Source organism: Carettochelys insculpta, chromosome 6 (assembly GCF_033958435.1).
Source record: "Carettochelys insculpta isolate YL-2023 chromosome 6, ASM3395843v1, whole genome shotgun sequence".
Taxonomy (NCBI): Eukaryota; Metazoa; Chordata; order Testudines; family Carettochelyidae; genus Carettochelys; species Carettochelys insculpta.
Genome location: NC_134142.1, coordinates 63,170,217 through 63,197,349, shown reverse-complemented (window position 1 = coordinate 63,197,349; position 27,133 = coordinate 63,170,217). Strand labels below are relative to the sequence as shown.

Here is a 27,133-nt window from a genome sequence, read left to right as displayed (position 1 = left end):
ACCTTGTATATGACTGTGAGTAGTTCTTTCTTCTGTAGATAATTGTAGATTATCTTTTGAAATCATTCTTCATGAACAGGTTTGCTCTCTTTCTCCATTTTGATTCTCTTCCTGGAATTCCCTTCAGTTTGTTGAGGTGTTTTGGGAAACATGATTCTTAGAACTGAATAGGCTATTTCAGAGGTCATTACATGAGAGCCAGATAGTGAGGGACTGCTATTTCTCTTGTTCAGTGATATGTGATGCTTTTGTATGTGCAGCTCAAAATTGCATCACTCTTTTGTGCAACCTAGCCTATTGCAGACTCATACCAAATGTATTGTATTATCACAAGCATTCTGGCATATTTTCTCCTACTGAATTTTTGCATTTAAGTTTATTTTCCCCCAGTGTTTTTCCCTGCATTTTTCCTACTGTTAATCTCATTTTGTTATTTTCAGCTCAGGTTTCTAATCTCTTTGTATCATGTGTATGTCTCATGGTTACAGGTGTTTAGAACTCTTAACACTATAATATCATCTGATTATTCCTTTTTCCAGATGAAGGTGTTAAAAAAAGGCCTTTACTATCACCAGTCCCTCAATCCCTCACTAGCAACACCCATCACATAGCTAGGTTTTGATTATCATCACAATTTATTTATAGTTGTTTTAGTAAGTGTACTTTCCACATGGAAGAATTTTCTTCTTTGACAAGATTACTGGCCTGATGGATGAGGCAGGGTCTGCTGGATGGGAGAAAGAAACAGTAGATGTGATCTATCTTGATTTTAATAAGGCTTTTGACATAGTCCCAGATGACAGTCTCATAAGCAAATTATGGATCTGTGTCTTAGAAGAAATAAGGTGGGTGCGCAACCACTTGAATGACCATACTCAAAGAATAATTAGCAGAGGTTTGCTGTCAAACTGGCAGGAAGTATCTAGTGGGATTAGCATTCTTAAATATTTTTATTAATCCCTTGCAAAAAGAAATGCAGCATACATGCTTACAAAATCTGTAGCTGACACCAAACTGGGAGGGATTGCTAGTACATTGGAGGAGAGAATAAGAATTCAAGAGGTCCATGACAAATTAAAGTGTTGGTTTAAATTCAGCAAGATGGAACTCAATACAGACAAGTGCAAGGTACTTCAGTTAGAAACTTAAACTGAGATGCATGGCTACAAATGGGGAACTGCTGAAGAAGTATTGTTGAAAAGGATCTGGGATTTATAGCGGTTCACAGATTGAAAAAAGACAACAGTTTGATGCAGTTACAAATTAAAAAAAAAAGACAATGCTAATATTCCAGAGTGTGTTAAAAGAAGCATCCTATAGAAGACGTGGAAAGTACTCTGATAGTGATGAGACCCTTAAATGGAGTATCCTCTCCAGTTCTGGGCACCATATCGTAAGAAAAATGAGGACAACCTAAAGAAAGACCAGAAGAGAGTAACAGAAATGCTAAAATGTTTAGAAAATCTGACCTATGAGGCGAGCTTAAAAAATGGACATGTTTAGTCCTAAAGAAAAAAGACCTGCCACATCTTCAAATACAATAAGGGTTATTATGAAGAGGACAGTGTTCAGTTATTTTCTGTGCCACCTGAAAGTAGAACAAAAATAAGAAGGGCAACTAAGCTGTGAGTGGCTTTCCATGGGTGGTTGTAGAATGCCTATCATGGGTGATCTTTAAAAAAAAAAAAAAAAAAAAAAGTTAGACAAACAGCTGTCTGGGGTGGTTTTGTGGATTCTGACTCAGTGCTGAGTGAGGGCTGGACTGAAGTGAGGGCTGGACTAGAGGAATTCCCCAGATCCCTTCCAGCCCAGCAGTTCTCTGATGCTGTACTAATGGCACACGCTGGTACACATTAGAGCCCACTATATTTTCCCTCTCATTAGCATTCAGCTCTTATGTACCGCATACAAAGAAATTTAGTGTACAGCTGCAGCTGTCTGTCATGAGGTTTGATTTATCCTAGGAAAGTGAACTTTGAACACTGTGGGGTTGTGCCATCACTAGTATGAAGTACATCACTTAATGCAGCAGGTTGTTGACATTTCAATATTCCTCTTTCAGCTCAGTCATCACACGGGATAGGAACAGGAACTATGCAAGAGTGTGGTTATCTGGGCACGAAAAAATTCATCTGATTTTAAAACAAGTGGTTGTACAATGGCACATGATCTTGATTAGGCGCTGTGTGGGCCCTTCCCTTTCTGTGGCGGGTTGATGTTGTGGTCTTTAGGCACATTCACTATTTGCTTATTTATAGCAACCATGGATGTTAGTGCAATGGAAGAGTAAATGGGGATCTCTCTCTCTCTCTCGCTGTCTCTGTGATATTTTATCATTGCACTCGATCCATGCCATACTGTGGGAATGTCCTGCTGTCCCCATTATGTATTGCTTCGCATAATGTGCAGTACATTATTGCCGAAGGCAGGGATGCTCAACCAGGGATGGTGAGTGGGCCGCACAAGTGGCCCTCCTTCACCCCACTAGGCCTCAGCAACCTGTGGACCACCTGGGTTTCACCTGCGCCCTGCAGATCCCCTGTCTTCCCACCTCCCCAATGCACCTCTTGCACTGGGGCACCAGATCCCTGCACTTTTCAGTTCCTCCCCCTCCCGCACAGCACTGTAGGAGCACTATGAATTGCCTGATTTGTGCTCCATCCCCACTCCTGTGCCTTCCTCCCAGAGCTGGAACAGCTGCAAACTGCTGATCTGCAATATTCCACCTCTGGGCAGGAAGGAGGCACGCGAATGCAACCTGGGTGTGAAGCATGTGACTTGCAATGCTCTGAAAGTGCTGGGAGGTAGGAGGAGGAGGAGTAGGACATGCATAGTTCCAATGACCCTGTATGCAAGAGGTGCATGGAAAAGCAGGGGGCAGATAGTGGGGTCTGTGGGCCACAGGTTATCCACCACTGACCTATGGTCATCAATAACTATGTGTTGCCATGATTGTAACCATCACTCATAGGTGGGATTCTTTTCCACATGAGGGCTCACATTCCTCACATGTTGTGTCCCTTGTTATCCAGGGCATTTGCACTGCAACACCTACAGCGTTGTTCCAAATGCCAGCTGAGAGAGAGCTATCAATTAACAAGTGTGCCTAATGGGACTATGATACTCTGCTACCATCTGTCTGGACCAGCGGCTGAAACACCTCCAGTATAAATTACGAAATGAGTAGAAACCTTTGAAGAAATAGGGCCTGATTTTTTTTTCCAGTTTACATGCTGATCATATATACTGCGGTAGTGCCATAAAAACATATGCTTCCAAAGTGGTGTACATTGTTTCCTGCGGTGTGGGCTGTGATTGACGTGTTCTGGCATGGCACGGATATCTAATCTCAAGGGTATAATGAAGGTTGGAAGCCTGGCTTCTACTCTTAACTCTGCCTCAGGTCCCCATCTGTAAAAAGGGGGTTTTATAACAGCTACCATGTCAAGTGCTTTGAGATCCTAGAATGAAAGATCTAAAAATGCCAAGCACTATTATTTATCACTGTTTGTTTGATGAAGTCTGTGCCTGTGTGATACCTGTTATGGAAACATCACGCTTGGCTCCTTGCTCTCGTATTGCTGCTATTGTCTTGAGCAATGTGTCTTGGTGTGGGCGTGGTATTTTCAGGTTGGGAGCATATTGCTGTAATCTGTGATGGTACAGTGCAGTTAAGACACAGCCCTGCTTCTATAACAAAAGATAATAAGTAACCTGTTAAACAGATGAGTAAAGCATCCTCGATCCCACAGCTGCATGCTGTTCCAGTTTTTTGCACTTAATTACACTCAATGCTGATCCTAGGGCTGATACATGATGCACACTTTTACAGATGGGCGATACCATGATTAGAGTGGAGTAAATAACTGATTTTCTTTTCCTCCTTCTTGTCTTTTTTGTTTTTGTTTTGGGGAATAGTAGTACATAGCATGGTAGAATACAAAAGAAAATGATATTGAAAAGGTCATAGCAATTCTTGGCATTTCTGTAGTGCTTTTATATTAAGAATGGGGAAAGGCCAAATCCAACCCACTCCTCCCGCAGCCCTTTCAGGTCTCTTGCTGCAGGGTGTAAGGAGCTCAGCTACTCATGATAGAGCCTGTGTGCAGTTTCCAGCATTTGAAAAAAGTTTTTCTTTGGATGGTTCTTCAGTAAAGCTCAGGTATGGGAGCTACAGGACTATCGAAGGAGAATCATCCTCACAGCCACCTTCAGCCTCTGGGAGAAAGAGAGAAATGTTGTTGTTCCCATTTTACAGGTGAGGAACTGAGTCTGAGGGGTTACATGACTTGTCTGAAAGCCTCAGAGGGAGTCAGAATCAGAGCAGGGTTCAAAATGTCAGTGCCTTACATAGAAATGCTAAACTGTAGCAATGGGTTTACCCATCCTGTATCCATATGAGGGAAATGGCATCAAACTTAAAAATCAAACTGCCAAACAGACCTGAGGTAGCTTTGTCACTTCCAAGATCCAAAACTGAGGAAATGAAAAGTAAAACCACTCACTATGATTCCCAAAAGTCAGGGCTACCCACAGAATGTACAATTTAAAGGCATAAGCAAACTCCAATGGGACAAGACAAGACAAGACACAACATATCCAGATTTGGGTGTGTCCATTGTCCTGTAGCTTGAATACTTGTGTGGGTGTGTAGTTTAAATGGAAAAGTTTTCCAAATAGCTTCATAACTGCTCTAGTGATTTACACTTATGACCAGCTTCCTCTGTGCCATGTACACCAGTCTCCCCTGGCGAGTCATCCATTAGTAATGGACCTTCATTTTAAGGTTACACTTCATATAGTTTTAGGGGTGAGGCACAATGGACAGTGCGAGCTTATGATTCACATTTGTTCTTTGTGTCCTATTCCCTGAAGTCAAGTGCATTCACACTGAGGTATCATTTTGCCACAGAATTATTCTTATCCAGCTATAACTTCCTGTTCAAGTTTTCTCATGGCACTTGTTAGGAAAAGACTTGGATGGTGGTTATGGTGAGCAGGGTCCAAGTCATGTTTGCAAAGTGCTGTGAAAATAAACCCAATAAAGAGGAATTTCAAGTCTATGACCAGGCAGATAGAGACCTTATCATCCCTGAAGGAGACAAAGTGCTTGAGAATGAGCTAGATACAGCAGAGTAATGCTTGGAATTGCCCCATATCGAACTCCTGGATCAGAACATCCCTTACCTGTAAAGGAGCTCACTTCTGAAGCTGGCCTATAGTTCTCTAACTCTCCCATTTGAAAAGTTGAAAGAATATTTAGATTATTTCAGTGTATTCAGGTCAGCAGGATCTGACAAAATTCACCTTAGTGCACATAAGGAACTAGGTGAAGCAATCTCAGAACCATTAGCAATGGTCTTACAGAATTGGTGGGGAATTGGAGAGGCCATGTAGGACTGGAGAATGCCACAGAACCCATCCTTGAAAAGACGAAGAAAGAAGGCCTAGGGACCTGTGAATCCATCAGAGTCATGGCCAGATCTGGAAAGATACTGGAACAAATATTGAAACTGTCAATTTTTAAGCATCCTGAGGTTAACAGGTTACAAACAATAGTCAGCCTGGGTTTATCAAGACTGAATAATGCCAAGCCAACCTCCTTTTCTCCTTTGCTGGCCTTGGTGGGTGCGTGTGGGTGTGTGGAGCTGCAAAAGTGATAAATCTTGGTTTAGGTAAGCGTTTTGACAGAGGTCCATGCTGCATTCCTATATGTAAACAACGTAGCTGTGCTCTAAAGCAGTGTTTCTCAACCAGGGGTATGTGTACCCTTGAGGAAACGCTGAGGTCTTCTGGGGTGAAATCAACTCATCTAGAGATCTGCCTACTTTTACAACAGGCTATGTAACACTAGTAAAGTCAGCACAATCTCAAAGTTATTCAGACAATGACTTGTTTCCACTGCTTCATATGCCTTATGCTGCAATGCAAGTACGATATTTCCATTCCAATTCATTTATTTGATAATAAAACGATAGAAAGTCAGCAAGTTTTCAGTAGGAAACTTCAGTCATATTTTTGTCTGCTTGTGTAAGTAAGTTGTTTTCAAGTGAGGTGTAACTTGGTGGCATGCAAAACAAACCTGTCTCCTGAAAAAGGTACAGTAATCTGGAAAGGTTGGATGGTACTTGTTTCAAGCCCTCAGATTACCTTAGGACCATGTGTCTCAACTGGTGGTACGCATACCCTTAGAGGTACACAAAAGAAGTTTGGGGATACTTTATTTTTTGAAAAAAAGGTGTACTTTATGAAACAAGGCTGAGAAACGCTGGTCTAACGGAAACTAGGAAATCCATAAGGTGTGTGCAAAACTGGTTGAGAGACTGTACTCAAAGAATAGTTATCGGTGTTAAGCAGTCAAATTATGACAGCGCATCTCGTAGGTCCCCCAGGGTGTCTGTGCTGGATCAGGTATTATTCAATATTTTCATTAATGACCACACTAATGGGGTGGGGAATACGCTTATGAAATTTGCGGATGACACCTCGCTGGGAGTGGCTGTAAGGACTTTGGAGTAGAACTCAAAAGGGCCTTGAGAAACTAGAAATCAACAAAAAGAAGATTAATAAACCCAGTGCAAAGTACTTCCCTTAAGAAGAGGAAATCAAATGTGTATCAAAACAAAATTTGTGTATCAAACAAAATCAACACGATTTCCAGTAACTAAACAGGCTAACCTCCTATCAAAAGAAGTGTATCTCACTCCAATTGTCCTTTGCAGCATTTCAAGCAGTGCAGATTATGCTTCTATTTCCATGAATATAATCATCCTGCCTAATTCGGTCCCAGGGACACACTACAGTGGTGTCTTGCTCGCCTTTTCTATTTATTGCCCAGAGCTCCCTGTTAGTACACAGAGCCAAACAATCCTGGGAGCTCATTCTTTGGTGTGATGTCTCCCTGTTGATTTCACGTTTCTCCATTGACTTTGGCTGTTTCTACAGTATGCGATAAGTTTGAATTTATTAATATCGATTTTATAATTCTCGAATTAATAAATTCGATTTTGACCATCCTCACCTCCCCACATGTGCCTCACAAAGTCAACATTGCTGCTGTACTCAACTGGCAAACATCAACTGCTGCAGTAGTGTATTGTGGGAACCTATCCCATAGTTCCCTCATCCCCATGGCGTTCTGGGTATGCTCACTGGTCTTTGGCATCATCTTCCCACATTTCATTTTCCTCATTCCCTTCCTGTGGTAAACAAATATCCATTTTTCTATTAGAAAGAAGGAAAAGTAGGGCACCCGCAGAGATGGCAAAAAAGTTCACAGAAATCTTTCTTCTGCAGCTGAATTCTCAATTGGCCATCCACTGAACGGCCCTGCTCCCATGACCGCATCTGATCCCTGAAAATAATACAGGGACCCTGAAAAGCTTGAAGAAAGAGAAGATAGGAAAGTTTCTGGGGAAAAAAAAAGAATTGCTGACGGGAGGGTCTTTGTCTTTTCTGTGTGCTATAAGGATTCTGTGCACAGACTTCCCTTGGGCAGCAGCAAGCCCCCGAGTATCTTAGCCGCCGAGGGAGACTCCTCCCTCCCCAGTGGCTGCAAGCTCCCGTAATTCTTTCCTGCCCTTGGAGCCCTAACTGCTTGCAAGCCAGGACATGGTGCTGCCTGGCAGCATGGTCAGCACCAAAAGGCAGGCATGTCCTTTTATTGGGTTGGGGGCTACTCATGTGATGTGGCTGAGCATGGGAGGGAAGTGGATTTTGTGCACAAATATAAAACAGTGAGAAGTTTCTCAGCCTCTTATGCAAGCACGACCCACACAACAGCCTTGTTACCACACAGTGCGGCGGGGCAGTGGCCGGTGCCAGGCATTGAGGAAAAAAATACCGAGTGTAGAGACAGAACCGCGAACTACATGCAGGGACTATTTGTAATAGGTCGATGCACTCACAGTGCTAATAGCAAGGAAAGAAAGACATTTCTCAGGCTTTCATACAAACATGAGCCCACAGCTACAGGCTTCCTGGTCACGATTTGAAATCCTGTTACCTAATGCCTACACACCAAGGCTACGTCTACACGTGAAGCCAACATCGAAATAGCTTATTTCGATGTAGCAACATTGAAATAGGCTATTTCGATGAGTAACGTCTACACGTCCTCCAGGGCTGGCAACGTCGATGTTCAACTTCGACGTTGCGCGGCACCACATCGAAATAGGCGCTGCAAGGGAACGTCTACACGCCAAAGTAGCACACATCGAAATAAGGGTGCCAGGCACAGCTGCAGACAGGGTCACAGGGCGGACTCAACAGCAAGCCACTCCCTTAAAGGGCCCCTCCCAGACACAGTTGCACTAAACAACACAAGATACACAGAGCCGACAACTGGTTGCAGACCCTGTGCATGCAGCATGGATCCCCAGCTGCAGCAGCAGCAGCCAGAAGCCCTGGGCTAAGGGCTGCTGCCCACGGTGACCATAGAGCCCCGCAGGGGCTGGAGAGAGAGCGTCTCTCAACCCCTCAGCTGATGGCCGCCATGGCGGACCCCATTATTTCGAAGTTGCGGGACGCGCAACGACTACAGGGTCCCTACTTCGACGTTGAACGTCGAAGTAGGGCGCTATTCCTATCCCCTCATGGGGTTAGCAACTTCGACGTCTCACCGCCTAACGTCGAAGTTAACTTCGAAATAGCGCCTGGCGCATGTAGCTGTGACGGGCGCTATTTCGAAGTTAGTGCCGCTACTTCGAAGTAGCGTGCACGTGTAGACATGGCTCAAGAGAGCAGCACGCCAGAGCAGAGCACTGAGGGGTAGATATAGGACACCTCTGGAGGCTAATAAATACCATTTTAAGATGTGAGACTTCCACAATGGCCTTTAATAGAACTTCTGAATTTGAGCTTGATGCTATACCCATCAGGTGACAATAGTATTGTAATATTAGGGCTCCCTAAATTGAGCTAAAGGTATTTACAGTGAAGACAGTCACCTGCCAATATCAAGCTAACTGTTTTAAATTTGAATTTATCTCATAGTGTAGATGCAGCCTTTGTATGTACTTGGCAATTCTACTGTGTTTGCTTACAATGCTTACATGTCAGCAGAGACAAGAAAATACACATCATTTGTCTGGCCGAAAACCAGCTATGTCCAGATTTTCCATATATACATATACATAATGCCTTATATAGAATCTGTACATACGTTGTACACAGATATTAATAACATACATGACCCTGGCTTTCATTTCAGATCTCTGGTGATATTTGTTGGAGAACTAGCATGTTCTACCTTGGCCAGGTTGGCATTGAGAGGCTCTCTTAGTTACAGTCCTGCACTGGTTTGAGGGGAATGGTGATAGTGGTGTAATTCATGTTTCCCAAAGTTGCAGAAGTGGCTAGCAAAGTACGTATGCGTAGCATGCATGCTGCTACTTTGATTAGGAGCAGAATGTTTCCCTGAGGAGCGCATGCTATTGGACAGAAGAAAATAAGCTATCTGGCTGAGATCATCAGAGCAGAGAGCATTTTCTTGGGGCTTTGGTGCATAGGATGGCATTGCTGTCCAGGCATTTCCTGTTAGTTCTGGTAAGCACTAGGGTGAAATCCTGCCCTATGGCTGTCTCGAGGGGAGAAAAAAAAAAAAGAATCCTTACACCTTTCTCTCTCTTTCAGTGTATAACCAAACTGCAGGCATTCCATGAGAGAGTTCCTTAACCAGTTCAGGGCATAGCTTTTCTGACACACAGTGCTTTGTAGACTGCTAACCATTTCTGAAGCTCCAAATAATTCAAAGCATGCAAACAGATTCTTTGTCTCCTTGGTGGAGATTACAATAGAGCTGTGCATTTTGAACAGGTTTTAGTTTATTCACTCCCTTTTCAATAATTAAAAACATTAATGGGTTTTTTAAAAAGAGAAAATTGGTTTGGGGTCAATGGGCTCTTTAGGTTGGACAGAGATGATGGAACATCAACTACCATACTGTGCTGCAGGGGTGTGCAAAGTGGGGGCAGGCCCCGTCGGGCGTGCGTGAAATTTTGTAAGTGTGGCCAGCACAATTGGCTGCTGGGTCTCAGGTTCATCCGTCTCATTAAAAATGTTGAAATATGTCACTGGTTTTATGTAGGTGTGTTGACATTTACATACCACTTAAATGAAGTTTTTATATTCTACAGACTGATTTTTTTTACACATACTGAATTTTTTTTTTTTTTTTCACATGAACATAACCAAAATTTCCATTGGTTTGGTTGACCTTAGACAGGCAGGGGAGGGGGCAAGGCCCTGCTAACTGGAGGGGTGAAAAGTGGGACCCGACATAAAAAGTTTGCTCCCCCCCCGCTATACTGAATACTTTGTGTCTCTGTATACAGAGTAAATTCGTTCAGCAAATAAGCCAAGAGTGGATATGGTGTATTACTTCATTGCTACTCATGCTGTACCTTGCTTACACAGTAACCCAGTCTGATTGCTACGTGAGCCTATGGCTACCAACTGCTGCAATCAAAAAGGTCCAGACAAAAACTGACAAAAATTCCAAAGACCCAGTGTGGAATGAAACCTTCAATTTCAGGATTCAGAGCCAAGTCAAGGTAAGCTATTGTGAACACCCTGCTGTCAGGCCTTGGTGGATCTCTTGTCCTGCTAACCAGACTGAGTCAGGTTGGTCACGTTTTCAGCTCCCTTCTTCCTAGATGAGAAAAATACAACAAGCAAACTGCTACAAATGATGCTCGCATCCTGACAGTTTCTGACATGATCAAATGAGACTTCTCACAGCAATGAGAATCTTGCTTTGTTGCCCAGCTGTGTGCTGCAGCTTCAAAGTAGGAGAATCTCAGCCCAGCCTGGATGCTGAGCTGCAGGGCCTACGCTTGTGGACTGGGCACACCACAACCCGTTGAGCACATGAGCACCAAACAGAGTAATGTAGAAGGGCTGGCTCTGCTGGAAAAGATGAGTGGACACAATTGACCAACAACTAATATGGCACAAGTTGTTAGGTATTTCCACTCAGGTGCTTTGTTGCCCCTGCCGGGTTTTGTATCTTTAGGTACAAGATGTGAAGACACTTCCCTCCACCTGTCTACCAGTCCTTACTTAAGACAAAATGAATTACATTTCAGAACTGGGTAACAAGCCTCACACTGATTGCAGAAGGGGAGAATATCTGGAATAAGTATTTTCCCATCCGCACACATTTTTGTGAAGTTTTGTTTCCCTCTTAGTCTCATAGTAGGAGGAAGCATAGGGCCTATATAACTCTGTAGTAATTATACTAGTTGCCTTTCTATTACATGCTAGCATATTTACTGGGTACAAAAATAATCAGCTGACTTGCATTGTGGATGACTACAATATAAATAAATATACACTGATCATGTCATCAGCAGGAGCTCAACAGTAATTTCCCTGTATCATCATAGTACCTGCATGGATATACCTGGCACGGACCATAAAATGGTTACCATAATATGCATAGCATGTAGCATCAGATCTTCCATTTCTTTCTGACAGAGGGGATGACAACAGAGCTTTTTAGACAGAAGGCATTACTGTGGAGAAATGTTTGACAACTTGGTAGAGGTTGCCTGTCTTAGTTCACATAATGGCCGCTGAATATTATTTGACCACAATTCTAGCCTTTGACATTAAAATGGGGCAGGCAATAGACCCATATTTTATTTAGACTTTGAATATACTTATTCACAGTTGAGTGACTGACAAACATTCCCTTTCCTTTTCTCTGTCTCATTTTCTCCCTCACCTTTTAAATCTGCAGCTCATTTCCCCACTTATGACAGGTGAAACTTCTGCTTAGTAAACGCCTGCAAATTTATTTTATTTCTGTTTCCAGAACATCCTGGAGCTGAAAGTTTGTGATGAAGATGAACACACTCCAGATGACCATCTCCTCACTGTTTTCTTTGATGTATCTAAAATCCAACTCGGAGAAACAGTTCGGTTGAACTTTCAGGTGAATCCACAGGTGCGTATTGAAATCAAAGGCAGAAATCAATGTGAAGGAAACAGTTTTCCTCTAAATATTCTTAATAAAGTATGAGCAAGCATGCTCACACAGTTGTCCAAAGGATATTGGTGGGAATTTGACAGTGATGACCAAGTCAATTTTACTCCTGATGTTCATATCATAGCACAGATGAGTCAGCGAAAGACCTGGGTATCTCGCCCTAATGGTATTAGAGGCTCTTCTGCAATTAGAGCTAATGGCTCTGATGTGTGGATGAGCTGTTATTTTGCACTGGCACAGAAACAACTGATGCTGCAGCTATGTACTGTGAGCCAAATGATCAAATATAAATGTCTAAATAGGACTTGGAACCATCTCTATATTGTAAATACTAACTGATTCCATGCTGAGGAGCTTAGATCAACAGTGAGCCATATTAATGCCAATGTTATGAATTAAGTCTCCAAATTCAGATTTAGGTGCATTGGTCTCTGTATTTCATGTTTTCTTTGGTCACAAATTATTGTCACTAGAATGTAAGGTCAGTTGAAAGGAAATTATGATGTCAGGTGACTTATGTGGTTTCTTGTGACCAAGAAGGCTAGGTGTGCGGTTGCTAAGGTAAGGGACGTTATTTAGGACAGGTGAGACTATCCATTGCTCATTCAGAAATACTTCCCTCATTTTACCTCACTTTATCTTTGCCCGAAGAGGGAAAAGAGAACAGTGAGTGTGACTTATTTAAAGGCCTCTCGCTATAATGGGAAGATCAGTTATTAGGGAGCAGAATAATCTAGTGGGTATCATCAGTGATTTTTTTTTTTTTAAAAAAGGAGCTGGTACTCATCCGGTTCCCCGCCTCTCCAGCCAATCCCATGGCTACGGCTGCTGGGGTGCTGGTACTCAGTATTGGCAAGTACCAGCCTAAAAAAAGCACTGGATATAATATAAATGAGAGAGAAGCAGAAGAAAATGAAGCACGTTGCATTAGCCCCAAGAAGAGGTGCTGTTATTTTGCATAAGCTTTATGTATATCAAGGGGGTCAGGTTTTGCACAGTATCTTTATGTAAAAGAATAATGATGCAGTGACTTAATTCATTTTTATTTTTAGGGGAAGGAGGAGCTAGAGGTTGAGTTCACGATGGAGAGCAGGTGAGTAAAATTCAAATGACCTTAAAAATGTGCAAGCATTAGAGCTTAATTAAAACCGGGAGCATGATTTGTACACCTGCTCTCACCTTAAGTAATGTGGCCAGACCTATCTACTGTGTGTTCAGCCTTCTTGGATAAATGCATTAGATGGATGTTTCTGTATAGCATGAGTAGGGGAACGATTGGCAATGCTGGACATTTATGTGGTCACACATAGGCCGTGTCTACACTAGCAAGTTCTTTTGAAATATTTTTCGAAAGAAGGGGCTCTTTCAAAATATCCAGCAGAGTGTCTATGCACACAAAGCTTTTTTGAAATTAAATTGAAAGAAAGTGGTGGTCCTTTCGAAAGCATTATTCCACTCCCACTTCAGGAAAAGCACCTTCCTTCAAAAGCTTCTTTTGAAAGAAAATGTGTGTAGATGCTCCGTGGGCTCTTCCCCCCAGCCCCCCGAAAGAGCAGTGCTCATGGGGCCTGATTTGTTTGATCCCTGGCCTGTTCTTTCAAAAGAACATGGCTGGTCTCTTTCCAAACAGCAGATCACTCTTTTGATCCACTTTTCTGTGTGTAGATACACTCTTTTGAAAGAAGTTACTTCTGAAGAGATTTTCCAGAAGGATTTCTTTTAAAGATTGCTGTTGTGTAGATATAGCCAAAGACATTTTAAAACTAAAATGAAAGTTGAGGGCAATGCTACATCTACTGATCTCCCTCACCAGTTGCTTTGTAGGTGGCATTTAACACAGTTTTGAGTAATTTTAAAAAAAAGGGTTTTAACCCATTTCTGTGAAATAATAAGATGGACATTAGTCAGTGATGTTCAAAGTGAATGAGGAAGAAAGAGTCTCCTTTCATTCATCATGCCATGTTGGACCAATTCATTAGCCTATCTACTGTGGAACTCCAAGCTCAAGTGTGGCTATTTTGGGCCAGTGGAATAAATTCAGTTATTTCCAGCTGTCAGCACACTTTGCTTGATTATTTGAAAACTACCCTGCCTTTCCAGGAGTAGGCTATGCTCAGCAGAGTTCTAGTACTAGACTAGCAGGTGTGTTAAAAAGCTAGGTATTTAGTGTGTCCAAGGAAAAGAAGAATATTGGCGTTCGAAAGGAGTTCTTACGGAAAGATTCTGAGAATAGGATGGATGCAGAAGGTCACCAACAAGGAATTATATAGGAAGATACAGCTGGAAAAGAATCTGCTGCAGAAGGTTATAAAACAGAAGCTACAACTATTTGGACATATTTGCAGAATGAACAGAGAATGAAAAATCAAGACCCTAGTATTCGGCATAATGGATGGTTCGAATAGGAGAGGCAGACCCCACAGAGAATGAATAAATGATGTAGTAGATTGGTGTGGAGCTAGTCTACCGAAACTAAGCCACTCTGCACTGGATAGGGAAAGATGGAAGGAAATAGTGAGAGAGGCAGCAGACACCAACGGGTGCTGAGCCCACGGTTATTGATGATGATGAAGGAGTGGGAGGAAAACGGGGCCATGAAATGAAAATTACTCCTGTTGCTAGCAAGTGCTGTCAAACCCAACACTTCCAAGAAAAACACAAAAATTTAAAAGAAGTAAATGACAAATAAAAAACAAAAATGGCCATTAATGTCCTTACATTATTATTTGAATATTTGTTACAAACTGAGTGTTTCTTTTCTTTTCTTTTTTCAGTCCAGATCTTCCTGAAAACATTGCTACTAATGGTGTATTAGTGGTAATTTTCTTTTTATTTTCTATTTACATTCCTCTGCTGTGTAGCACATCATACTGCTTGGAACACAGAATAAGTCCCCTCGCCTCTGCCACCACCAGTTACCCTTCGAACAAAAAACCTCTTCCCAGAGGTAGGCTGGTCTTGGTGCACAGGGACCGACATGACAGTCCCACACATTTCCTGTGTTAGGAGAGTCTGATCTGGAAAAGCTGTGAACTGCTCCAAGCTGCACTCCTTCGCGGTTCCACAGAGTGCCAACCAATGGCAAAGGCTAGAAGTGGTACAGCTGTGTACATCCTCACAGCCAGTGTTCCCGCACTGTTCTCTAGATTCACTCCTACTGGGAGAAGCTAAACTTGGAGTAGCTGTGAGATTTCCCATGAGCCATTATCCATAGTGTGGCTGGACCAAGGTAGCAAAATACATATAACTACAAAGCTCTTTAGCTGTCAATTCAGAGCCAGAGATGAAAGTAACTTAATTATTTTACAAGTACTGTCCTATCACGGCCTGCCCCTTTGGAGGCGTTAGTGATACAACAGTGCCTGCAAGAAATGTAAGTGTGGGGTGCATTGTGGGGGCTCAGGGCAGAGAGAGGGGTGGGGTACAGAGTTAGGGCGGAGGGCTGGGGCAGAGATTCAGGAGTCACACGGTTGGGGTGCATGAGGGACTCAGAGCAGTGGGGTATGAGGAGGGTCTCAGGACAGGGCATTGGGGACTCCGAGCTGGGGAATGTGGGGGGTGCAGGATTCAGGACGGGGGCTCAGGCTGGGGCTGGGTGAGTGTGGGGGGAGCAAGGGCTACATTTCAGAGGATGAGGGACCTCAGTCACATTTGCCAGTCCGGATGTGTCGCTTCCTGGTTGCTGTGACTAGCGAATGAGGGGAATGTGCAGACTGTGCTGCGTTCCTCCTCTGCCCTTCCCTGGGCATCCGGGGGAGAGAGGAACGCACCAGACTCTGAACCGTCCTCTCTCTCTCCCTGGTCACAGCAAACAGGAGGCAACGCCCAGGGACTTTTCCGGGTGTCTGCAGGCCCCTATCCCCAGAAATGGAGGGCTCAGGGTGGGGCTGAGGTTGCTCCCTGCTGGTGAATAGGGCATCTTGCAGGTTATAAGCTGTGGGGAGGGATAGCTCAGTGGTTTGAGCATTGGCCTCCTAAACCCAGGGTTATGAGCTCAATCCTTGAGAAGTCATTTAGGAGCCTTGGGCAAATACATTTAAAAAAAAAAAAAGTCTATTAGGGATGGTGCTTGTCCTTACCACCCAGAGGGCAGGGGACTAGACTTGATGACCTCCTGAGGTCACTTCCAGCTCCATGAGGTGGGTATTTCCATATATATAAAAAAGCCAGGAGCTGGGTTTGGAGTGCCCCAGCCAATTGGCTTCTTGCCTGGGTGCCCCAGTTTGCTTTCACCTCTGATTACAGCTGTTCTTGTGGTAGCTTCACCACCCCGGGAACCTATTGCTTTCTTGGTGGAGGCCTGAGCATGCTTCTCTTCTCTCCATCTGTAAACACACATCGCACTGGCATTTGGTACAGAGCATTGAGTCCTCCCAGGGGCTGATCTTGCAGTCTGCACAACACTCACACCCCTTTTCCATCCCGATAGCAAGTGACTAACAGGGGGATCAGATTTAGTTATCTCTGTGTCATTTCACCTGTCTCTCATTGGTTGTCTCTGGTACAGGCTCGTGAAGTTGCCTGTTTGGATGTTCAGGTCAATGATGGGAGACTAAAGAATGAATCTGCAGGTTAGTACATCCGTCACTGGTGGAACTGGATGAAACTGGCTGAAATTTTATAACAAAACTAGCAGGTGTACCCAGCGTTGCTCGGGTCCTTCACTGAAGGTTTTCTTCTGCTTCCAGCCCCGCTCCCTCCCCTGTTCCCAGATTGAGGGATCAGGTCAGGCCACGTTTCCTGGTCCCTGTCCTCAGATGTTGGGAGCAGTTTGGGCTGTGATGCCCAGCCCCCTCCACATGTATCCATGTTGTGGCAGGGGGTTGGGGGGTTAGGCCGTAGCTCCTGGCCCCTGCTGCCTGTCTTCGAGTGAGGGCAGTTTGGGCGCTGGCTCCCTGTCCTCATGCGGGGGCTGGCCCTGGGGTGAGCTGGGAGGGCAGCCTGACCCTCAGGTCTAGGGGGTGAGGAGGGGCTTGTGGGGGGGTTTGTGGAATTTCACCAGCCCTAGAGTGAGCTGTGGGGGCAGGGCAAGGCTGGGTTTCCTGGCCCCAGCATGTCAGGGAGGACGAATTGTGTGTATGTGTGAGGTTGCAGGGGAGCAGCAGGGCTCCCTCTGGGGGACGTGGGGTGGGGTGTTACTTACCTGGAAGTAATCAGAGTCAAGAGCCTTGTCTCCACATGGCCATTGTTTTCCTGCTGTGGCTGCCTCTGAGAGGTCACTCTGCAGTGTTACGGTTCCCTGTGCTCGCTGCCCCCAGTGATGAGGCGGAAGTATGTTGTCCATCCCATCAGTGCCTATGTCTGGGAAATCCTGGGATTTCAGGCATTTCCCATTTTCCAGGCACAACCAAACCCTAACCTGGGTTTAAGTTAAAGTAAGAGGAAGCTGCACACTGTATTTTGTGGTCATAGCTCTTGTGGCTGAAGAGACATTCTTCAACAAACATAGCACTAACCGACAGACATGCTCTCTAAATATATAGTAGATTTCAACACAAAATTATTGGCAATTTCTGGGGTGCTTTGCTCATATGCATTATAATGATGGCATTATGCCTTTTAAAGGAAAGGAGAGACTCCCATCTAGTCTTATGGGCTTTGGATAAAGTTCTAATTGTACAGATGACAGATAGGGAGTATGAGAGCATGCACCGCTGAACACCAATGGAAGATAAATAAAAGCGGACTAGCTTCCCTTACAGCTTCCTGCCAGCTGCTCATAATTTTCTGAAACATTCAGTGCTTTTTTCCCTAGAAAAAAGGTTGCTGGAACTCAAGTTCCACCGGCAGCCTCAGCTTGGGGATGGGGAGCAGGGGTGGACCCACAGCTGCAGCCGGGGCTGGGAGTTAGCTGGACCATGAAGCTCTGACTGGCAGCACTGGCCACAGAGTGGGTGGGATCCCATAGCCCTGCATGTGGGAGCTGGCTGGGGTGTGGAGCCCTGGCAGCAGCCTCAGACATGGGATCCTTGCCTGGGGAAAAATGGTGACCGAATGTATAGAGAGAAAGTTTTCCATGCTTGGCCACTTCTAAGAGCTGGAATACCTCCAGGTGTTTGAGTTCAGAGAACATGGGAGTTAGTGAAGGGAGAAACAAAACTCTTTTCTCATTTTTCAAAATGTCTAATTGCCCCTTTTCAGACAAATATACCAGTAGTTTGAGACCTGAAAATAATCCATATTACCTATAGCTAAGAAACTCATTGCACATCTGGGGCAGTGCATAGCCATTTTGTCTCTCCTATAGCCATAGCCTTATGGGTTTGCAGTGTAACTTTTAAAACATTACGTGTTCACCCCAAATCCAGCAAGATATATAAGCAAGTGGAATGTCACACTAAAGTCAAAGGCACTGCTCTCATTCTGGGTCAGAACTCAAGTTCCTTGACTAAGAAAATCCTTGTAGCGAGTCCTATAAAGGGGCCAGTTGCCCTGGGGCCTCCCATTTCAAACAGCCCCTGCCTTCCGGCCACCACTGCTTGGGCAGTGGCAGAGTCCAGAGCTCTGGGCCCCTTTGAAGTGCCATGGCAGTGCTGCTGTACTGCTCCATGTGGCTGTGAGGGAGGTGGGCTCCATGGTCCAGGCAGTGGTAAGGGCTGACTGCCCGTGGCACCACCCAGAGCCAGGGCCCCTCCAACCTTGCCCTGGGACTGCAGCGGCTGTTGGCCCTACCACATGTTTGTGTATCTTTAAATATGTGGATTAATGTGGTACTTTTCCTGTTATATTCATAGAGAGTGGGGCCCAAACCATAACTATCTAAAATGCAAATACCACTTTTAAGCTTATAAGGAAAAAGGTTCAAATTCTCTGAGTGCAAAAAGTGAATAAAACATTCCATAAGAGCTCATTTTTAACACACATGTGCCCACCTAACTAAAGAATGATCAGGTAGATGAAGGTTTGGCTTCTCATTGATTCCACTGTGAACTGAGTTATTTCCCCACTGAGCTGGTTTGAAAATTCCCCCTTCCCAGAAATAGGAATGTACAGAGAATGATGGAATCAGCTGAAACTAGTGGTTTGTAATGTGTGTCATCCCACCAACAGCAAGAGAACTGCTACTGCAAGGCTCTAACGCTCCGAGCGTCAATTATAGCGCAGACCGTTAGAATAGAATGAGATTGTTTATAAAAGCTCTAAAGCCAAAACCAAGACATACAGGTGAAACGGTATAGTAGTTAATGTAACCTAACCATTGGCTGTCAAAAAGAATGTGACATAAAGTACGTGAGTTTTTGTGTACTGGTGTGTCATATAACCAAAGGAGCAAGCCTCTCATTTACCTGAATGCTTTTTATCAGGAACCCTCTTGCCTTCTACAGTGTAAACCGCTTAGGACCCAAGTGGCTCAGCTGCCAACTCCCCTCAAACTCAGTGACTTCACTGGGAGTTGATGGTACATCATCACAAGACTGGGTCCCTACACCATGTTTATTATGTCTACAATACTTTATGGATGAATGGTTTTATGTGGTGTCTTGGAACATTATTGGCTTATGAAGCAGCATCCACATTATTAAGTTAATGTAGAAAACTCTGAAATATTGTTTTAATTAGTTAAAGAGGGGATGATAAGCAAGGGGTCAGTGTTTGTTTTGTCACCTTTTTAGAAAGAAAATTCGTGCTTACAGTGGAAGGATCTTATGAGGGAACCCAGAACCTTACACTGGGCTCCTGGATTTGTCCTGCTTCTCCTGCCGCATTCCACTATATCAAATATAACCAATCAGAACTGGGCATTGCACTGCCAAGTCGGAGACAGCTCTCCACGGTACGTTATCGTCACGGACCTTTATGAACACATCTTATCCATTCATATGTTCTGGGGACCTAGAAGCCTGTATCGGGGGGAGGGAGGGAGAGGGATGCATTTAACTATTTCCTCATTGTTGTGTTAAAATGAACTCCCTGACCATTTTCTTTTTAGTCTTCTAGTCCAGATGAAAGTGAGTCCCTGACTCTACCTCTGAATTCACTTCCCATTCAAGACAAAGTAACAATAGGAGAGGTGAGTGCCAGCCTACCAGTCTTTATAGAATAAGTACCAAACCACGTTGATTTCAGCATATGGGGAAATAAATTTACATTGCTGCTAAACTTCAGTTAGTTTACACCTAAGAATTAAGGATGCCGGCATAAATTCAGTTCAATTTCTTTGACCATATGCATTATAAGACAGTTCTGAGTTATATGACTACTTGGTATTTTTCCCCAGGACCTCTGCCTCATTAACCTCACAGGATGGATGGTGCACGCTTTTATAAGCAGTTGTAGAATATTTTGATTTTTGCATATTGTTAAATTTGTGGCATGAAGCTTTATTCATTAATCATTGTTCAAACCCCTGCTACAAAGACACAATTATTAATTTCCTTTCGGACTTTTGTACGGCACTCATTGCTAAGAGTGTCTGAATGTTTCAGAATCATTGATGAGTTTATCTTCCCTACAGCCGTACAATAGGAATGGCTATCATCCCCATTTTACAGACAGAGAACTTGTATGCAGTAAACCCTCAAAATACACAGCTTCAAGTTGCACATAACTTGCTTTAACGTGAATTAAGCACAACCTGAAGCAGCTCTGTGGCCCTTCCCCCTGCCTTTCCCCAGCTGTGTGGCTGTCAGGCTGACAGACACACAGCTGGGGGAAGGCAGAGAGATGGGGCTTTTAGCTTGCCTAATTGCCCACAGCTGCTAAAAGCCCTGGTGAGCTGTTCAGTATCCCAGGCCCGCGAGCAGAGGGGAGCTGGGAACCAAGCGGCAGCCTGGTTCCCAGCTGCTTTGCATTGGCAGAACCAATGAGAAAGGATGGCCTTCTGGTTAAGGCAACTGAATGATATCCTGAAGATCGGGATTCAAACCCTGCATTTTCTACTGAGTTTCCAAGTAATGCTGGGCAATTTAATTTAAACCAGACTTTAAATGGATGGTCATGAATTATGACTTACAACTTTGTGATCTGATTTGCAGAAGTGTGGACACTTGGATTTCTACATCACTGTACAGTAAACCCACGAGTTACATGCAATTCTTGCAACCCCCATGGAACTCAAATTTTCGTGTAAGTTGACGGGGAGAGGGAACCAGGCTGCAGCCTAGTTCCCAGCTCCCATGGACTTGCAGGAGCCAGGAAACTGACCAGCTCCACCAGAGTGCCCCCTGGTTCCCAGCTCCCTGCCACTCTTCTTTACTATATAACCCTGATGTATCCCCACAGTCGATTCATCCTGAGCACTGAATGAACCAGGGGTCCTGTTAAAAAAAAAATAGTACGTAGTCATCTACTTAAAGACTGCATTATAATGTGGATGCACAAAAGGCCAACTTAAGGGTGCACAGATACCTTTAATTCTGGCAATCACTGTCTAGGGAGACCAGACTCCAAAGAGAAATTGCAGAGCTACAATTCATCTGCAAATTCAGTACCCTCAGCTCAGGATTAAACAAAGACTGTGAATGGCTGGCTAAATACAAAAGCAGCTTCCCCTCTCTTGGAGTTCACACCTCCAGATCTACTGATGACAGTACAACTCAGCCTGCCTGACTGAGCTAACCTCGTTATCCCCAGCCTTGCTCTGGGCTATTTATACCTGGCCTTGCAGATTTCCAGGACCAGCATCTGAAGAAGTGAGTTAACTCACGAAAACTCATACTCTAAACTTTTCTGTTAGTCTATAAGGTGCCACAGGACCCTTCGTTGCTGCTACAGATCCAGACTAACACGGCTACACCTCTGATACTGTCTAGGGAGTGTTTAACTGTTAAAACTCAACATTCTTGTAGTCGGAGCTTTTTTTCTGCCGGAATGGCATTCCAGCACCATTGTTCCCAGAGCTGCCATTTTGGAAGGTGGCTGGGCAGCACGGAGCCGCATATGGCTTGTCCAATACACTCCCCAGCAGTGGGGGACATCGAAATGCAGCTCAGAAGAGCCGCACCAATGCAGTGGCCCTCCGAAGGGTTAAGTCTGGGGGTGGGTGGGGCATGGTTTGTGCCTGCAAGGAGTTAAGCTGCCTGGGGGTAGAAGGGGCAGTTTGGGGTCACACAGGGGTTTAAGCCTGGGGGGCGGTTTGGACGCATGCAGGAGGTTAAGTCTTGTTGCAGTTTGGGGCCACGCAGGGGGTGAAGCCTTGGGGATGGGGTGCAGTTTGGGGCTTGAGTTCTGGCATCTTCTGTTTACTAAAAAAAAAAAAAAAGCACTGCTGTAATGTATTTTTGTAATTGTTGTTGCCAATGTTTTAGAAATAGCAAATGGGAATAAAACAGAAATTCCATCATACAGCATTTTATTGGCACCCACATGGAGTATCATCAGAGTTGGAACTTTTACATTCACTAACCAGACATCTACCTCTCGAGTTAATGGAGTAATTGATAGCAGTACAGGTTGAACCTCTCTAATCCAGCACTCTCTCATCCAGCTACATCCATAATCTGGCATGATTTTAGTTAGCCAGATGGCCTCTTACCATGGGTGTGGCCAAGTTTCCCGTCGTCCCATACAGTTTGTTTACAGCCAACAGTCCTGGCTCTCAGTGTTCTGTACTGTTATTTAGCTGTAATTTAACCCAAATGTCTTCTAAGTGCCCAGTAAGCAGAGGCAGTGTTGATAACTTACAAGACAATATTGACCTCCCATGGTGTGGCAAATTCTCTGGTTTGGTACTGGTCAGGTCTCAAGGGTGCTGGACTAGAGGTGTTCACCTTGTATTAGGTTGTCATCCCCCATATGGAGCAGCACTGAAAGCAGCTGTGACACAGTTCCCTTCCTAGCGGGATTCACAGATATTTGCTGATAGCAGAAGAATTTAGAGATGTGGGAATTTTGGATCCCGGGAGGGTAGCACATCAAGTTGTCACAGCTCTTCTGTCCAAGATTGATCCCTTCTCCTCCGTCCCTTTCAACCTGTCCATGGCCTCGTCCTCTCTTTTCCACGCCTCTTGGCTTTGCATTTCAGTCCCAGTCTCCTTGTGCAGCCAGTCCCAATCTTCACCTCAACTCTAAGTCCCATTCTCCATCCACTCAGGGACTCAGTCCAAACCTTCCTCCAACCAGTTAGTCCCAATGTCCCTGTTTCCCAGCCTCTCCCTGTACGCTTCCCAGTCCCATTCTCCTTGCCTAGTCAGCTCTAGTCTCACCCCCCAAATTCCACTCTGTTTCTTTCTAACCTCCCTCACAGTTTCGCATCCCATGTTTCACCCTGTCACCCTCGAGCCTTATCTCAGTCTAATTTTTATTTCTCGTTGGACTGGCTTTTTTCCAGACAATTACAATTTAGTCAAATTTGGGTGGATTTTCATGTGAATAACAAATGGCACTTCCTTGATGCAAAAGCCAAAGTTCAAGTCCTTGCTCCAAAGTGCAGTCACTGCAGTGAAAACATTCCCATTGAAAATACAGTAGGGTCTCAATGTTCGCGAACCTAAGGTTCACCAATTCAATTATTTGCAAGTGGCCATAAGTGGCCACTTTCCCACGGCTCTGGACAGGGTGCACTGGCAGCTGTTGCTTTCCTGGGGCTCCGGGCAAGGAGCGCTGGCAGCCGCTGCTTCTTCCAGGCTCTGGCCAGCAGCGCTGGCAGCCACCACTTCCTGGGGCTCTGGGGCAGGGAGTGTCAGAGGCTGTTGCTGCCCTGGGGCCCCAGGCAGGGAGCGCCATTCATGAAATGCAACATTGGCGAGGGTTCTCAACATGGAACCCTTGCGAATGTTGAGACCCTACTATACTGTAGGATATTTTTCTAAAGTGCACTTTCAGAAATGACTGAACCATATGGTCTGAAACTTTCCAAAAATATTCATCTGGAGGCAAACAGCCAGCATGAAAAGTTTCAGCCCTCGCATTAAAGCCTGAAAATTCCAAGCCACTGAAAAGACAGGGTCTGTAGTGGTAGGTTTGGATGACCTTGAGAAAAAGTGCTGCTGGCTGAAATTCCTGAAATAGGAAAATTTCCTTTTGCTCTGTGCATCAGCTTAGCTCTCCCTCCTGTGGATTTATTTTCTTCCTCCACACCTTCTTTTTTCAGCAGTGAAGACAAGAGAAATGGAGTCCAAATTAAAACATTAACAACAAATGAAGGGCAAATCCATGCAAACATGTATGATAAATGCACTTCAAAAATCAATTTCCACCCAGAGGGCTGGATTTTTAGATGGTCTAAATAAGCATGTTCTCACTGACTTCAGTGGAACTATACTGATATATAGTAGCCGAGGCTGTGCCCCATCATGAACTCATTTCCGCGGTTAAGTAGCCTAGGTTTTAGAGCATATGTTGGTATACACAGTTTAATTAAAGGTGGTAATTACTGGTGAAGGTCTTACATCTTTTGATCTTACAGACGCCCGAAAACTTTGGAAAAAATGAATTAAAATATTGGAATGAGAATTAAAGGTGCTGAGCAGAGCTGTGTGAAATATTTCAGAGAAATCATTTTTTATGAAAAATGAAGAGTTGAGTCAATGAAGACTTTTCACAAATCTGTGCTGAATTTTCTGTGTTGTTTCAGTTGCAATCCACCCCATAAATTAAAAAAATCAGAGCTCCATTTTTGCAATGAAAGGCTTTTGATTTTTTAACTCAAAGTAACTTTTTGTCTCAAAATTTACTTCCATTTTAGTTGTCCAAAAAGATTTAAAAACTTGAAACTGAAACATTTATTTAACCAGAAAGAAATTTTAAAACACTTCAGTTATCCAAAAAAATTTTTAAAATATCATTTTGGAAACCATTCCTGTCCTTCCCCCAATTATGTTTGCATTGCCCAGTAAACTGAAAAATCAGTTCTTTGCACAGATCCAGTTTTGAGTCTGCCTATAACTATATTTCTCAAGTTATTGATTGTTGGGCTCTGTGACTCCAGTGCTGATTGCAAAGCAGCTAAAATTCATGCCAAGACTGAGAGAACACACAACATTAAAAATACGATGGTGCTTACAATTTTTCTATTCTTGATTTTTAGATCAGAACATTTGATTTGAATGTGAAGACAAAACAATGGTAAGAGATATTCTTTTGGGTCACAATCTTGCTTTTGGACCTGTGTGGACCCCTTTTGAAATCAACAGGGCTTCATGCAAGTGTTCTGGCATGTCCGAAAGGAGGCCATTTATCCTTTAGAAGTGGATAATATCATCTGAGTTTTTCCCTCTCCTTGCCTGGGAATAATATGATTACATAATCACTTGCTGCAATTGTTTAACAAAACAGAACAACCTGTAATTAATTTCAACAGCAGATGAGGATATGTAATGAAACATAACACATTGCCAATAGACTAACCATTTTAACAAACCTCTTTCATTAGATGCCACAGAAAGACCAGTCAAACTAGCAATTAAAAATCTACAAACACATTGTCGCAGCTCCCTGCCCACAGCCTAGTTCTTCTATGGTACAAAATTTTAAGTGTTACCCTGCAAAGTACTACGATTTGTGACCCTGGTCCACCACAGCACAGTCAGTCATGTTTAACTTTAGATATGCTCCTAGCAATGTGTCCTCTAATCTTTTAGAGCCAGGTGCAGATGTTTCTCCAACCATGTGCAGACTAAATTTTTATGTGCACCGAGGCACGTGTGTACCACCAATAGAAACACAAAACCTAGCTATGGGTGCTCTGCTAATCAGGTGGGCCGCATTTGAATTTCTCCTGGGCGGTAACACAAGCACACAACTTACAGGGAACACTGGCTCCACCACCCACAATTATATTTAAGCAGATGTTGCTTTCTCACTCGTCTTTCATTTCTTACATTAGCTTGTGAATACAGAAGTGTTGGAACGTATTTTCTGTAGGTCTATCTGATTTTTTTCTAATATGCACAGAGGTAGAGACTTGAAATTAACTACAATAGGCAATAATTTGTGGGCTTTACCTTGGCTTCAGGACTCAGGGCCTGTTTAATTCCTCAAGAAACCTAGATGTGCGTTTGGGATTTGACCTGTGCACAGAGGAACAAAATTTCCTGAAGTATCGGAAGAAAGTTGTTGCTGCTGCTCTGAAAAAGGTTCTTCATCTAGAAGAGGATCTTCAGGACCATGAGGTAGTGGAGGCTGAAGAACCCTGTGTACTTTTTCCCAGATGAATGCTCAATATACTGGGGAGTCTTTCATGATCTTTCTTTGGGAGTTGCCAATTACGATTAGTGGTTTGTTGTCAGAGGGTGCCAGAGAAAGTAGAATATGTTCTATGTAGAAGGTGACAGCCAAGAGATCTTTTTCTCTCCTTTCCCCAGGCCAGGACAATAGGCACTTGAGTATTCTACTCCCATCAAGCCCCCATTTAATCTGGAATAAAGGTGTTCTATGGGAAGTTTTATCTCCAGATACTATTCAGACCAAGAAGGTCTCGGATTTGATGGACTAATGTTCGGTTCTGGGTTGGCAAATCCTATATTTCTATCCGGGTGATACCTTGTTTAGAAGAATCCCAAAGTTCTGAGTTTAACCCCCATTACCATACATTTATCTTAAAACAAAACAAAAACTTAGATAACGGAAGAGTCTGAACTTCACTGTATTCAAAAGATAGACATACCAAACAATTTAGAATGAAGCATATACCATGGAGCCCATCTTGTATTATTTTTCTATACCTCAGTTTATGGGGCTACTGTAACCACTCACTGATCAGGTTATTCTTTTGCTTACCTTTTGCTTGCCTGTCTCCTTTTTAACCATTAATACCCCACCATGTTGTTTCTCGCCAACTTACTGTCTTGGTGTGTCGTGCAGGTGCCAGTTGTGGCAGTGTCAACAACTGGAAGTGGAATAAGAGCATTGACAGCCATGTACGGCAGCATTTTGGGTCTTCAGAAACTGAATGTTCTGGACTGTGTTTCATATATCACTGGCTCATCTGGAACAACATGGTAAGGAGGTCATTCTTAGGTTTTATTTGATCCTTAGACTCAGAGAGAGAGAAGCGGTCAAGGAATGCATTGTTTTGTTTGGAAATACGCTACATGGTTATGTCTGCATAGCTACAGCATCCTAGCTATTCCACTATAGTTCCTGTGGACAGGGCCAAGGGATAAAAATTTCAAAGTCCCATTTTCCAAAGTGATACAGGCCCTTAGGAGCTACAGGACATTTTCACCTCAACCTACATGTTTCTCATTTTCTAGCCTAGAG

At 43.8% G+C, this 27,133-nt stretch overlaps 1 protein-coding gene across 1 annotated transcript in view; it reads left to right on the top strand.

Annotated features, from left to right (window-relative positions):
* The window catches only part of LOC142015381 (cytosolic phospholipase A2 epsilon-like), a 50,372-nt gene that overhangs the window by 7,852 nt on the left and 15,387 nt on the right, over positions 1 to 27,133 (top strand). Inside the window, exons 3-12 of the mRNA XM_074998861.1 lie at positions 10,417 to 10,553; positions 11,819 to 11,950; positions 13,045 to 13,085; positions 14,767 to 14,809; positions 16,500 to 16,563; positions 19,606 to 19,766; positions 19,923 to 20,003; positions 24,960 to 24,997; positions 25,887 to 26,043; positions 26,735 to 26,871. Coding sequence (XP_074854962.1) covers positions 10,417 to 10,553; positions 11,819 to 11,950; positions 13,045 to 13,085; positions 14,767 to 14,809; positions 16,500 to 16,563; positions 19,606 to 19,766; positions 19,923 to 20,003; positions 24,960 to 24,997; positions 25,887 to 26,043; positions 26,735 to 26,871 — 991 coding nt within the window. The remainder of the gene's footprint in view (positions 1 to 10,416; positions 10,554 to 11,818; positions 11,951 to 13,044; positions 13,086 to 14,766; positions 14,810 to 16,499; positions 16,564 to 19,605; positions 19,767 to 19,922; positions 20,004 to 24,959; positions 24,998 to 25,886; positions 26,044 to 26,734; positions 26,872 to 27,133) is intronic.